At 31.6% G+C, this 14147-nt stretch overlaps 1 protein-coding gene across 20 annotated transcripts in view; it reads right to left on the bottom strand.

Annotated features, from left to right (window-relative positions):
- Positions 1-14147, bottom strand: part of BAZ2B (bromodomain adjacent to zinc finger domain 2B) — a 317972-nt gene that overhangs the window by 117983 nt on the left and 185842 nt on the right. For 14 of the 20 annotated variants that reach the window (XM_059167217.1, XM_059167218.1, XM_059167219.1 and 11 more), the window contains 3 exons: positions 6053-6241; positions 1718-1885; positions 577-770 (listed from right to left, as the gene is read on the bottom strand). In XM_059167217.1, coding sequence (XP_059023200.1) covers positions 577-770; positions 1718-1885; positions 6053-6241 — 551 coding nt within the window. The remainder of the gene's footprint in view (positions 1-576; positions 771-1717; positions 1886-6052; positions 6242-14147) is intronic. The other 6 variants (XM_059167215.1, XM_059167230.1, XM_059167232.1 and 3 more) reach the window with 3 other exon arrangements.

The following is a 14147-nucleotide window of genomic DNA, read 5'->3' as shown; positions in this document are numbered from 1 at the left end:
GGTGAGAGGTATAAACTGATAACCTGCACAGTTGGAGATATAATGAAATAAAATGGGCCAAGAGGTGACAACTCTTGAAAATGAATAATGGGTACACAGGATTATCATACTATTCTGTCTATTCTATAGATATCAAATTTCCCATAATAAAATGTTTTCTCATTTTTGTTTTCTTAAAAACATGGGCTCTGGGGTCAACCACTTGGACTTCAAATCCTGTCCACTTACTGGCCAACTATTTTGAGGCCCAGTTTCTCCATTTATAATAACAATACCTAGCTAATTAGGGGTTATAGAGGATTAAAATAGATATTATATGCAAATCAATCAGAGTAGAGCTGTTATATGTTAAGTTCTCCACAAATCTTAGCTATTATTACTATTTGTATTATTTATACTGGTGCTAACAGATGTAGTTTTTAAGAGTCCTAATATTAGTACCAAACCATAAAAATAAGCATTTGTAAAATAGGAGTGGTAATTCATAAGAAATTTTTTCATAGATTCAGGTAGTTTGAAGCTTGGAATGCTTACATAAAGATCTGTTACACATTTGTTCTGGAAGGAATAACTTACCTTATCTTTTATTTTGTCAGCTCTAGCATCCAAAGGCTGGTTTTTGTTTTGTTCCTGATTACATTTTCGATTTCCTCCACCTGAGCTTAGACTTTTAGTTTGTCCCACAGAACTTGAAGCAGTAGTGGATAATACAGGTGTGTTGATACCAGATACAGATGATGTACTGTTTCCATTTATTGACCCATTTACACCTTGAAAATAAAAACAAACATGTTTATCCAAGAGAATATTACTCAGTCATAAAGAAGGTATGATGTAATGATATATGCTATATATAATATGAATGACTCTAAAACATCACGCTAAGAAAGTCAGTCATCATGAAAGAAGTCAGACATAAAAAGTCATGTATTGTATGAAATATTCACAATAAATCCACAGAGACAGTGCATAAGCTAGTGATGGCCAGAGATTGAGAGGGGGAAGAATGGGGAGAAATTGCTTAAGGGGTATGGAGTTTCCTTTTGGCATGATGAAATGTTTTGTAAGTATACAGAGGTGGAAGTTGTTCAAGACTGAATGCATTAAATGCCACCGAACTGTTCACTTTAAAATGGTAATTTTATATTTATCTGAATTCCACTTCCATTAAAATAATGTTTAGAAATATAATTAAATGCAAACATTTCCCTTTTCAGAGCAAACTCACCAAAAGCTCTTACCCAAGTGAGAAATGATAATGATAATAATAAACCATCCAAAATGCTATTATGATTTGCAAATGCTATTCTAACAGGTTATAAACTGCAGAAATATTAATGATCACTTAAAAGAAAAAAGGAGTACTTGGATAATAGTTTTGATGAATTTAGTGCTTAATTACAGAAGTAAATCTTATGCTGGATTATACACAGGAGGTAATGAGATACAGAGGAAAAAGCAGTGGAGTTGGGAGTTAGAAGGCCAGGTTCAAATCTTGCCATGCCACACTGCCATGCAAGCTGTCCTCAAATCACTTATTTACTCTTGGATGTGAAATGAAGATACTTCCAATCTCTCAGAGTTATTGTTAAGGAGTAAGCAAGCCATCGTGAAAAGTGTCTAGTATACTGTTATATAAAGTTATTAAACCTAAACTCTACTGAAAATAGGTATTGGAATGGAGGATTTGTAAAACATCACTTAAGTTAAGGAATACCTTTTTCAGGACCATTTCTATTACTTTTTCCTGAAGTTCTTGAATGGAATGAAGAAGAATCATGATTCTGGGCTGGAGGAGCAAACAGTGGTGGAATTCCCAGTAATGGTGGAAAGAAGGTTGCCCCTGTGCGACTATGAACATCTGCTGTTCGCCACCATTCTGCACCTCAAAACCAAACATCAAACAAACAAGCAAAAAATACTTGAATTAACTTTCTAGTTAATGTAACAATGCTTTTTTTACTTTAATCCTGGAAAAAAATACCAAGTTTCATTTTGGAACAGAACAGCTGCATTATACACAGTTCTGATCATCTAACTGTAAGACAGCTTATTAGATGTTACATACTCATCACTCCTCTCATTAAGAAAGTATCCAAGGATCTTCACTTGGCAGCTTCCTTGAACTCAAGTTTATGAAGAATAAAGGTAGTCTATGGTTTAAAAATAAAATGGAAAATTTGGAAAAGTAAAGAACTGTGTGACTTCTTGATAACTTATACCATAATTTTCCTAAATTAGAGAATTTAGAAAAATTTCATAATTATGAAATTTAAGAATATACTAATGTATTTTAAAACCTTAGAATTTATGGTTGTACCATTTACAACCTATGTTAAGAATTTCCTCAAATTATATACAATTTAAATCTGAGTCTGAAAAATCATAAATAATAATACCAAGACTGCTACTGTAAACCAGTATACCTCAAGTTCATTTATGAAAGAAGATATTCTATACTTAATTAAAAACATCAAGATAGCAAAAGCAGTGTTTTTTTTCTGTCTCAGGTATTCAAAGATTTCCAAAATAAGTCATATTAAAACATAAAAGTTCTACAAAACTCTTCCCCATAAAAGTTAATATGGAAAGCTTGGAGTTTGTTTATATTTTCTTTCATAAATTATAGCTAACAATGATTGTTTTATCAATGTAAAGTGAATCAATGGTAGAAAATCATCAAATGCAATTTAGATGTTCAAACAGTGGCTCTTAGTTAAAACTATTAGAAAAGGAGAGAAGCCAAATTTTATAGAATACATTTATCAAAAAGGGTGAAGATTAAGATGATATTTGAAAATAATCCAAAAGAACGTCTTGTATTGCCCCATTTAAAATCTTAGAAATAATCTTTTCTACTTGGCTAACCTGCCAGATTACCAAATCATTTATGACCTTTCAGGCTAATCTTCTAAGAGATGTGCTGTATTTTTCATTGATTGTAACCAACACGAGGAAATTAGAGAAAAGAAACTGAAAATATAGTATGGGAAAAATTTAATTTTGTCAGTTTCTTGTATGATCTTTAAATCTTTTCTAAGAATAGCCCTTCATTAAAAACAGAATGTAAAGATATGCACCTTCATTATCTAATGACAAAATCTGTTTTCTTCAAAAAGTGAAATGTTCATGGTGGCTGCTATTCTAAAAGGTCTAAAAACAGAGTAAGCAGAAAACTGCAAAAGCTATTCTTCTGCACTGCAGGAAGGCACTGCTAGTGAAATGACACCAATGCATATTTAGCAGTGCCTGAATGATGGGAACTGAACCAAGAATAACTATACAAAAGCATTAATCATTTATCCCTGTTTAGATGAAAGAAGTGTATTTAGGTGGGAAGGAAAACTGTGTATTTTGGACTTGTATCAGCTCAGCTGGAATCTATTCTTATTTATAGGTTTGAAACCTAGGTTCCAAATTGCTAATAAAAAGGGACTGAGGTTTCCTAAAGATATTTACATTATTTAATACAGAGTCTATAATTAAAGCATTACAGCTGAATGTATAGACTTCATAAACAGCCTACAAGTTGGTAAGGCAATCTAAGTATAATAAGATTCAAATATTTTAGATATAAAATATGCTCAGAAATAATGCTCAGAAAAAAGCATAACCATAACACTATACTTTAGAACCTCACTATAAATAAGTACAGACGATGGGGATTAGAAAATAAAAAGTTGGAAAATGTGTATGTTATAAACAAGCTGACACCACAAGTTAAAAGAAAAAAAAAGGTAAATAAAATCAATAAAATAAAAATATGAAAATGGTAGAGCTTCTGACTACAAACTTTACAAATATCTAATATTTCATAAGAAATAATATAATTTTTGTTAAATGAAAAGCTTATTTATCTTCCAAGTTTAAGAAAATGAAAACAAACTTAGTCACTCACAAAATAGTTTGTTCATAAAAGAAAATATATAAAATAAGGATTACATAAACCAGAATATGATGAGTTTCTAAAGCTATTCAAAGAAGGTAACAGCATATTGGCAACATTAATTATATTCAACTGAAAGAGTCTAATATTTCAGATGATATTGGGCCTAGAAGATATAGCAGAATTTTTAAATCTTTCATACTTGATGGAGCCAGATGCTTCACAGAAATTCATGGTAATATAATATAAAAATATAATGACCAAAAGTTATAAATATTTTAAAAGAAATTACTGTGAAATACTATGTCAATATAAAATGGAAATAATATTAGACTAATATCCATTAAATAATTTTGCATCTGTTGATTTTATTATCTGAAATGCAGAAAGTACATAAAATTATAAAGTAAGTTATTCTTTATTTAAAATTTCTAGTAATTTCTTTCTTGCGTGTCTTCATTTAACTTTTAGGTGATTTCAAAAATTTGGCATTTAGATTACCCTTCTGAATAAAGGCAATTACAGAGAATTTAAATTTAAATTATTATGCCCAATCTACAACTTAAATAAATGAGTCTTCTAGGTCTAGGCATAGTGTCTATTTGGTGAAAACAGTATGCTTACATAGACATACTTCACCATTAAAGACTGTTTTGTCATTGTTTATCCATCTCCTAAAAACTGTAAATTACACATACTATGTCAGTATATTCCTCAATGCACAGAATACAGCAGATGCTCAAAGAACTTTGTACAATAAATGAATGAGTGAATAATAATTTAGATAGGCTCAAAAGTAATGGTATAATAAGCTATGACAAAATGATTAAAAAAATTTTTAAGACACCCAGTAACTATATTTCTACTATCTATTTTTATTCTTAATCAGAAATTTTATATTTCAGCAAATATCTATCAGATTGATCATCTTGCTAAGCAACCATGTTAGAAACTAGCCTAAATAAATTCCTATTAGTATTTTTAAAACAAATGTTAAGGCTTAGTTTAAGACTTGATTTTAACTTTCTAGTCATATTAACTCTCCCCACCAGCTACTCTCTTCCAGACAACTAAATTAAAAAAGAGTATGACTCAAGAAACAGTACTTTAAATATAAATCTGTCTTTCCATTCTGTATACAGTTAAAATGAGATGTTCGTTTCCTTTTGAAGAAGCACTTGATAGTTCATTACCCATTAAAGTGGGAAAGAGGAAGTAATAATAATAATAACTAATTACATACTCATGTATGCTAAACATTGCAATCATTACTTATATGGCTTATCTCCTTCAATCTTCACAAGAGCCCTAAGAAGCAGGTACCATTACCTATCCTCAATTTTTCAGATGAGAAAACTGAGGCAGAGTGGTCAGATTACTTGTTCATGATCACGCAGCTAAAATGTAACAGTCAGGTTTAAATTCAGGTCTATTTGTCTCTAGAATTATGTTCTAATTTGTAAACTATTTTTTATAAGACCAAACCATGCATCCCTTGCTAAAATTTATTAAAGTGAAATCAATCACTGGAAACACATGAAAGTTTAGACTTTGAAAATAATATAACAAGGAAAATTATAGCATGCTTATCCAATTTAAGCTTTAATTGGTGCCTTACTAAGCTCCTGAATTATCATAATCTGTAGAACTGGGGATAATTCTGGTCTTGCTGTAATGCAAATGTTGCAAATTTATAGTTGTTCTGATCAAATATGGAAAAATATAGAATTTAAAAGCCAAGTTCACCTTCCTTGGAAAGTACAGAGAAGTGAGAATTCAAAAGTATAGAGATATTTGTTATAAGAACTGGAGTTTACTTTCCATTGTAAGTTAAATAATTTTTTAAAAAAATCAAATAAAGCTGAGAAAAATTCATCAAGCTCTATACTCACAATACATACACTTGGCCTAATTAATCACTTTTGTGGCAGATGCCCCTTTCTCTAGCTAAACACTTGCATAGCTGTAATCAATGCTGCCATCTAGCACACATAGTGTGGGGGTTTTTTTGCACGTGATAAATAGGATTGAGTCAATTCTTGTACAAGAGTTTCAATATACCAGGCATTAGACTATTCTTTTTGTTCAATTTAATAAACAAATTATTGCTTGAACATTTTCAAGCTTTCCTCCTTTCCTTGAACACTGTTTGTAACAGATGTTTACCTGGAAAAGATGCTAGTTGGGGATGTGCGGCTAAGGCTGTGGGTGTACCAAGTGTCCCCAAACCACCAAATTCTGAATGCCCTGAGCTGGCTGAATGTAGACCAAAGACTGGGTGGCTGACCATTGGGAAGGCACTCGACACTGTGGACAGGTTAAACGGTTGATCCCCAGCTGCTCTGAATAAATGTCCTGGGAGGGAAAAAAACACACTTAAAGTTGTACTATAAAAACAGATGAGATTTATCTGATTTCAGAGTTCATAATTAAAATTTATACTAATTTCTTATCATAAATTTCTATTTTACATTTTTCTTTTTCTATTTCTGCTCTTCAAACCCTACAGAAATATGAAAGTACTCTAAATAAAATGAAAATGAGTGGCATAACCTTATTTACTTTGAATTTGAGATTTGAGGTATAATTGTCATTAATTATAATAATTTGACCCACTGATGTGAATTGAACTTTGTTAATACATGTACATTATTATCAATTTTTTTTTACTCATAACAAGGAAAACAAAAGCGTTCTATTAACATAAGGTTAAAAACCAATGAAGTCAGCCCACAATCTGTCACCAAGCCATTACTCAAATTATCACACACTCTGGGCAAGGCATTCCCAGTTCCAAGAGCCAGAAGTGAAGCTATGGTCTCTGTCCAATAGCTCTCAGGTAAGGAGAGTTGACACGAAAAAGGGATTATATTCTAGCCTAATAAAGCAATATAAAAGGCAGCATAAAGATTTAATGAATAAACTTACTAAGATATTTCTAAATGTATCCAAGTTTGGTTATCAATATAAAAGTCATTTTTAACTTTGTGATGGAAGGATCACATTCAATTCAAATGTGTGACTTTTCAATCTGCATTCTAAAGATCTAGTTCTAAGTGTCATAAACTCCAGGTCGAAATGTTATACAACTAAAAACACAACTTATTTTTCATACTTTGTAAGAGATTTGACAGAAAATTTGTTAATTCTTGGAAATCCTCCTTTTACTTCCAAGAAATAATTAAGTTCCCCTAGCCTGATACTATGAAAATAGAGTGTCAAACTCCACACTCCAGTCTATTTTAAGAATTTATTGTGTGAAAGGTATTATGCTCTGTGTTAAAATAAGGATAGGTCTCCTTTATTATCTTCTGTTTATATCATACTTAACTGTGCACTGCAATTTAATTGTTTTTAACATAATACATTTGAGAAATATAAAAACAAAAGCTAAAAATAGGTATACTTTTTGTTATCAGTTAGTTATCAAAGAGATCTCTCCTCTGCTTTTTTATTCCCTGAGAGCCAAGAGGAATCATGAAAAAGGTTAGCATGTACCCTCAGAGACTAATATAAACCTTATATTATGTACTGAAATAACATTATATTTTTTATTAAAGTAGTAAGATTTAAATAAATTTCACCAAGTAGATCTTATATCAACTTATAAGGTAAAAACTTCTGGTCAAGGTCCCATTAAAACAACACAGTAACTGGATCTCACAGGGAAGATCCTCAATGTGCCTTTGCAAGAAGGGCCACAAAGAAACTGCAGGGAGCACAAGGGAAAGATAGACTGTGGGTATCTTTCCCAAGTCAGCCAATCTGTTTCTGTTCATCACAGACTAAAAAAGAAAATTTGTGAATTCGGTACTTCAGTGTTATCAGAGCTCTAGACTACATTAGCACTAAGGTTGAGGCAAACAAAAATAGGGTATACTAGAGAAGGTCATTCAAACATCATCAAGCCTAGCAACAGGAAACCAGAAGGACTGTGGACTTTTTTTTTTTTTGGCCAATTCTCTAAAAGCCAGCTAGTTTCTCTAAAAACATGAACCTGTAACATTAAGAACCAGTATTTATTTGTTTATTTTCACATGTAAAATCCATGGTTCTCAACAATCAATTCAACTTCATGAATGAGATGTCCTTAATCAAATGTTTCATTAATATTCATTTATACTATGATCAGTTACATTTCCTTTTATATCAGTTTTCTGGATAAGCAAGTTGAAGTGAACATTCTAGTTTGAGGATTTTAGAATCATTTTTCATTTATATTTTACAAAATAATAATTCTTAAATTATATATGTCAACTCCATGTAACAGTTATTTAATATGAAAAAAGTCTGTGGGGTAAACTCAAAACTATACAAATATGAAAATTCAGAACAGATTAAAATTACAAAGGATCAGAGATGATAGAAATACTTCTATGATAGCTAATGAACTGGTAGTAAGCATTCTTAGAAGCATAGTTAAAACATCAATTTTATTTTTGTGAAGAAGTAAATGAGCTAAACCCTGAAGTCTCATGAAAATAAAACACAAACAATATCTAAATGAAGCTGTCACTCTTGCAGCAGTAATTAAGAACCAATCATATAGAATTTGATAACAAAGTTTTTTTAACTCTAAAAAGAGTGATATCTAAGAGGAAGTGAGTCTAGAATTTTAACAAAATATGAGCTTTACTCACCACAGATTAAAATGGGGGAAAAAAGTACAGTCTTGTACACAAAGTTACATTTATGCCTGGAGACATTACAAAGAAGCTGTCTTATTCTATTTTCTTATCCCTTCTTGTAAAATTCTTGGTGAAGGTAATTAAAGCATAGAAAACACCCAAGTGACAATGGAATCTATAGAGTTTATTCCCTGTTGGTCTATTCACATTTGTATTTAGTAAAAAAGACTAAGACCACATTATAATGATTACAGTGATACCATGCATTATCAAAAATACACATTAGAAACTTTCTGTGCTACACAGATATAGTTGTACACAGAAGAGAAATAATTCCATAACACATTTCATATTTTTCACTATGTTTTGCCGTTATAGCAAGAACCTATTAGTCAATGATACAATAAGTACATCTTTCTCATTAAAAAACTCTTAAAACTACGATTTAATACTGTTTTTCTACCACCTTTAAAAAAACACAGATACTAATTCCATGTAAATAAATAAATAAATAAATAAATGACCTTCCAGAATCATTCTGTTCTTTATTCAAAAGTTTCTGTAATTCAGGCATTTCATGAACATAACTAAAAGTGTCAGGTGCTATGTTTGGAACTTGGCATACAAGGATGAATGACCTCAAGAAATTCATGGTTGAACATAAATTAAATAGTACTAAACTATTTTTTACACCATGATATAATAAAACAAGTTAGTTAATATTTCAATATTATTTAAAGTGATACTGTCATATGTACAAGTCAATAATAGATCCTAAATACCTAAAATGTTGTCTCAAAGTAGAAATACAACAAATATCTGTTGAACAAATTAATTTACTACTACTCATTAAGAGCAGAAGAGGCCCATCCATGGGACCGATCCAAAGACCTTCAATTAGAACAGGAAGTTCTTTTGAATCTTCATTTAAACTTGCAAGTATACTTCCTAGCTTCCTTTGCCTTACTTCACTGAAGCCTGGTTCTTTTTTTTTTTAAATTACCACTTGGCCAGGGGCGCCTCAGTGGCTCAGAAAATTAAGCGTTTGCCTTTAATTCAGGTCGTGATCCAGGGTCCTGGGATCGAGCCCCACATTGGGCTCTCTGCTCAACAGAGAGCCTGTTTTCCCCCATCCTCTCTCCCCTGCTCATGCTCTTTGTCTCTCTCTCTCAAATGAATAAAAATCTTTAAAAAAAAAAAATTATCACTTGGTCTTTATTCTTCCTGATTCCATTTAAGTCACATATTGGATTTGATCACTCAAAATTCTACCACCTCCAAGGTCTTAAACTCTTAGGTTGCACTTAACCACAATTTCTCATTTCCATTTTCTTAATTTCTTAGCATGACCTCTAGTCACCCCCAATCTTCTACTACTCCCCTGACCCTATCTACTCTTCCTTCTCAATTTCATCACCATCTCTCCTGCGTTAACCTTGAAAGAAGTCTTACCTGTATGTCTACTCCCTCCCCTCTTCTCAGAATCTTTAATATTTGTGCCAAACCTCAAACCTCAAGTTACTGAAGTTTTCTTAATTACCAGGTCCCACTGATCTTTACTTGTCTTAATTTTCACCACTTTGTATAAATCTAGCATTGCTGAGTGCCTCTTCCTCATTAAAACCCACTATTAGGGGAGTAAGGAAGGGGAGGAGAACTCAAAAAACCCAAAAACAAACAAATTTTTTAAAAAAACCAACAACCACAAACCAACAACACAAAACCCATGTTCACCCTTAAGCTCCAGGTCATGGAACTGTCCTGATCTTCTTCTTAACTATGTCTTTTAATAAAATTCCTGGTCTGGTTTATTGGATTTTCTTTTCTAAAAGCAAACATTCTTAAGGATTTTGTCCAGCTACATTTCTTTCTTTCTTTATGCTTTCTCAGTTATTTCATGTGCTTCCATTGTTTTAACCATCACTTCTATGCAATTAATTGGTAAACTAAGATTTAAACTCTTTGAGAACAAAAGCTGAATCTCATTTATCTTAGTATCCCCAATAACTGCAAAGTGTGAAACACAACTGGTACTTAACGAATGTTTTCCACTGTTGTATTTTTGGTCACATTATTTCCTCTACTTCACACCTCTCCCATCCCTCAACCTATGTATCATGCATTTGAATTTCTTTTGCCTCATAATCCTATCTATCCTAACCATCTCAAAAACATATTGCCTAAGAAGTATCCCTGAATTTCCCAGACCTGTTTTGCGGTTTCTTTGAACTTTCATGATTACTTGCTATCTTTCACTGTACCATTACTAGGATTTAAAGTTACAAAGGAAAAGGCCATCTCTTAATCATTTTTACTCTACAAAACACTGCATAAAAAAACTGTTACCAGTTGCAAGGGCAACACTTCCTAATACCTGCTACAGACAACTAAAATGATAATTTTCCTTGTTTCCTTCTTCCTTTAAAAGGATAGAATAATTATTTGTGATTAGATTAACTTGAATAGATTGAATGATTAGACTCATTCTATCATTGAATGATTAGAATAACTTAATCGTTCTTAAATAATTAAGAATACAGTTGATCCTTACCCAAAAGAGAGGTAAGGGCACCAACTCTCCCTCCCCCCACTGCAGTTGAAAACCCAACAGTAACTTCTGACTCCTCCCAAAACTTAACTACTAACAGCCTACTGTTGACTGGAAGACTTACTGACAATTCAACAATCATTTAACACATATTTTGTATGTTATCTATATTCTATACCATATTCTTACAATAAAGTAAGCTAGAGAAAATGTTAAGAAAACCATAATGAAGAGAAAGTACATTTATAGTACTATACTGTATTGATTGAAAAAGAAAGTATGTATAAGGGGACTACACAGTTCAAATATGTGTTGTTCAAAGGTCAGCTGCATATATCACTTTTTCTCTCCTCCAATTATAAAAAGCAATGTTTTTTGCTTTACAATGTTACTCAAAGGTCTTTGGGAAATTAGAAGCTGATTTAATGAATTCTTTGTTGTGACTTGTTTTTTTAATTTAATTTTTTTTCAATGTTCCAAAATTCATTGTTTATGCACTCCACTCAGTGCTCCATAATACCCACCACCAGGTTCATTCAATCCCCCACCCCCTTTCTCTCCAAAACCCTCAGTTTGTTTCCCAGAGACCAGTCTCTTGTGGTTTGCCTTCCCTCCAATGTGGCTTGTGGCTTTTATCTTCTTATACAGCAGGGGGTGCTGTTTAGATTACACCCTCATTCCATTATCAGAACAATGTCAGCCTTTAGCTGTCTTAAAATTTTAAGTTACTGTTCACAAGGTGATTTTTCATCATGGACTGGTGGTAGTTCAGTGAATGCTATAACTATATTTAAAACAAAGCATATTCTGTATTAATAAAAAAGCAGAATGATGCTGTTTTACATGAAACAAAATACAACATGAGTCAAACAGGCTCTATTAATCTTACAACTACAAAATAAGATTATTTGGATATTAGAATGTTCCACGTTTGTAGAAGTCATTTTTTCTACATTCATATATCTAATATCAGAAGATACTCCCAAATAATAACTTGTTATGATTAAAACTCTTAAATTTTGTTCAGAGAAAACGTCTGCAACCTGATAAATTATATCATAAAATGAAAATACTTTTAGAAGATTACACTTACTCTTTATAACAGATATTAACATTCAAATGTAATTTCAACATTATGAACTTTTTAGTTTCCATTTTAATGGGTAGGTAACAAATGTGCACATTTTGCACAATAAAAATTAATATCCATCTGTAATACCTAACTTCTGACTTAAATTATAAGAAGCTGAACACTTCTGAGCAGAGCTTTTCAAATTCTGCTAGCCAATCTAGGTATAAGTGATTTAAAGCAGTTACATAAAATGTCAGTGTCTCAGTAACAAGGCATGGTAACTGCAAATATCTTTATTAATGCTAGTGCACTTCATGCCACAATACAAAAAGTGTTTTCCCCCCACAAGAACAGAATAGTATAAATACTGTACTAATGTCTTGAACCTGAATTACCAGTGAACAAAATCTCCTAACAGTCAGGAAAAGTCCAGATAGCCAATTAAAGCAAAATAATTATACGAAGTATGCTAAAGCATCTAATCTTTGTAAAAATCAAGGAGACTGATTACTATGATAGAACTCCACAAATGCTGCTTTTTGTATGCTAGAAATAAAAATGTCTTTAATCTTTTCATTGCTTCCCAAACTTGTTGCAACATGTCTTCAAACTCTTGTCTCTAGTTCTTTAAAATTATAAGCATAATTTTATGGCATTGCAAAATCAGCCTCTAGTATGCAAACTGCAAAGTATGCTAATCATAAAAAATGGCAGCACGTTCAAGTAAAAGTTATGTGCACACTTCAACACTAGCAATGAGTAAGTGTAATAACCAAATAGAACATCATCAAAATTATTGTAAATTAAAGAAATGCTCAAATTACTGGTTCATATTAAAATTCTTAAATATATTAAATCTTCAAATATTCTGGAATTCAAAATATACAAACTATAATCTTAAACTTTGATTAGAGAACAGAAAGAATTCTATAGTTAATGGTGACATTTCCTGCAAATAATCTTCATTTCATTCCTGCACTGTCGAAAATTTCTCAGCCAATTAACTCCTACATTTTAGTATTTAAAAAGATGCATGGCATAGAAAGAAAGTCTTCACTTAAAGCATTTATTTTGAGATTATTTTAGGACTCACAAGAGTTTCAAAATTAGTAGAGTCCCAACCACCCCTATGTTAACATCTTACAGACATGAAATAATTTTCAAAATCAAGAAATTAATCTTGAGGAATTAAAATTAATAATTTATTCAGATCTTATCAGTTTTAGTAGCTATATCTCCTTAATTTTCTCTTATTTGTGACAGTTCCTCAGTATGGTCTCTCATGATCTTGATACATTGAAGAGTACTGGTCTGGTATTTTGTAGAACATTTCTCAATGTGGGTTTGTCTGATGCTTTCTCATGATTAGAAGAGGTTATGCATCTTTGGGAAGGAGAAGCAGTACATCCTTCTCAGCAAAACATATTTGAGGTCCAAGATGTTGCTATGTGTACTGGTGATACTAACTTTGAACATTTGATTATGTAGTGATTTGCCTGGATTCTATGTAAAGTTACTATTTTCCTTTCAAACATTTTTTTTTTTTTTAAATTAGAAAACAAGTCATTAAAAGTCTAGGTAACCTTAGGGAACAAAAGCTGCCACTCTCTAACACTGAACATGGTAAACAGTTCTTGATTCAGTTTACAGTTTAGCAAATGATTGTTGCTAAAGATAGGAGCAGTTCCTCTTTTGTAATAAGCATTTCTGTTAGCCCAATGAAAGGACTTAGAGTTCATGGATTAAAATACTAAAAATATACAATATTTTTTAGATATAGTTTTATCTTCAAGTCCAGCTATACTTTATTTTAATAATGAAATAGAGAAAAGGTAACTAAAATTAATTGAATTCCAAAATCTTATTTTACCTATGTTTCAATAAAAAAAATTCTTAAAATGAGCAAAAATTATTAAAATCAGTTTTGGAAAACATACTGGGTATATTAATTTGCTGGGGATGCCATACTGAAGTACCACAACCTAAGTGGCTTATAACAAAAGCCACATCTCA

This window comes from Mustela lutreola, chromosome 3 (assembly GCF_030435805.1).
Source record: "Mustela lutreola isolate mMusLut2 chromosome 3, mMusLut2.pri, whole genome shotgun sequence".
NCBI lineage: Eukaryota > Metazoa > Chordata > Mammalia > Carnivora > Mustelidae > Mustela > Mustela lutreola.
This window is presented reverse-complemented; position numbering and strand designations above follow the sequence as displayed.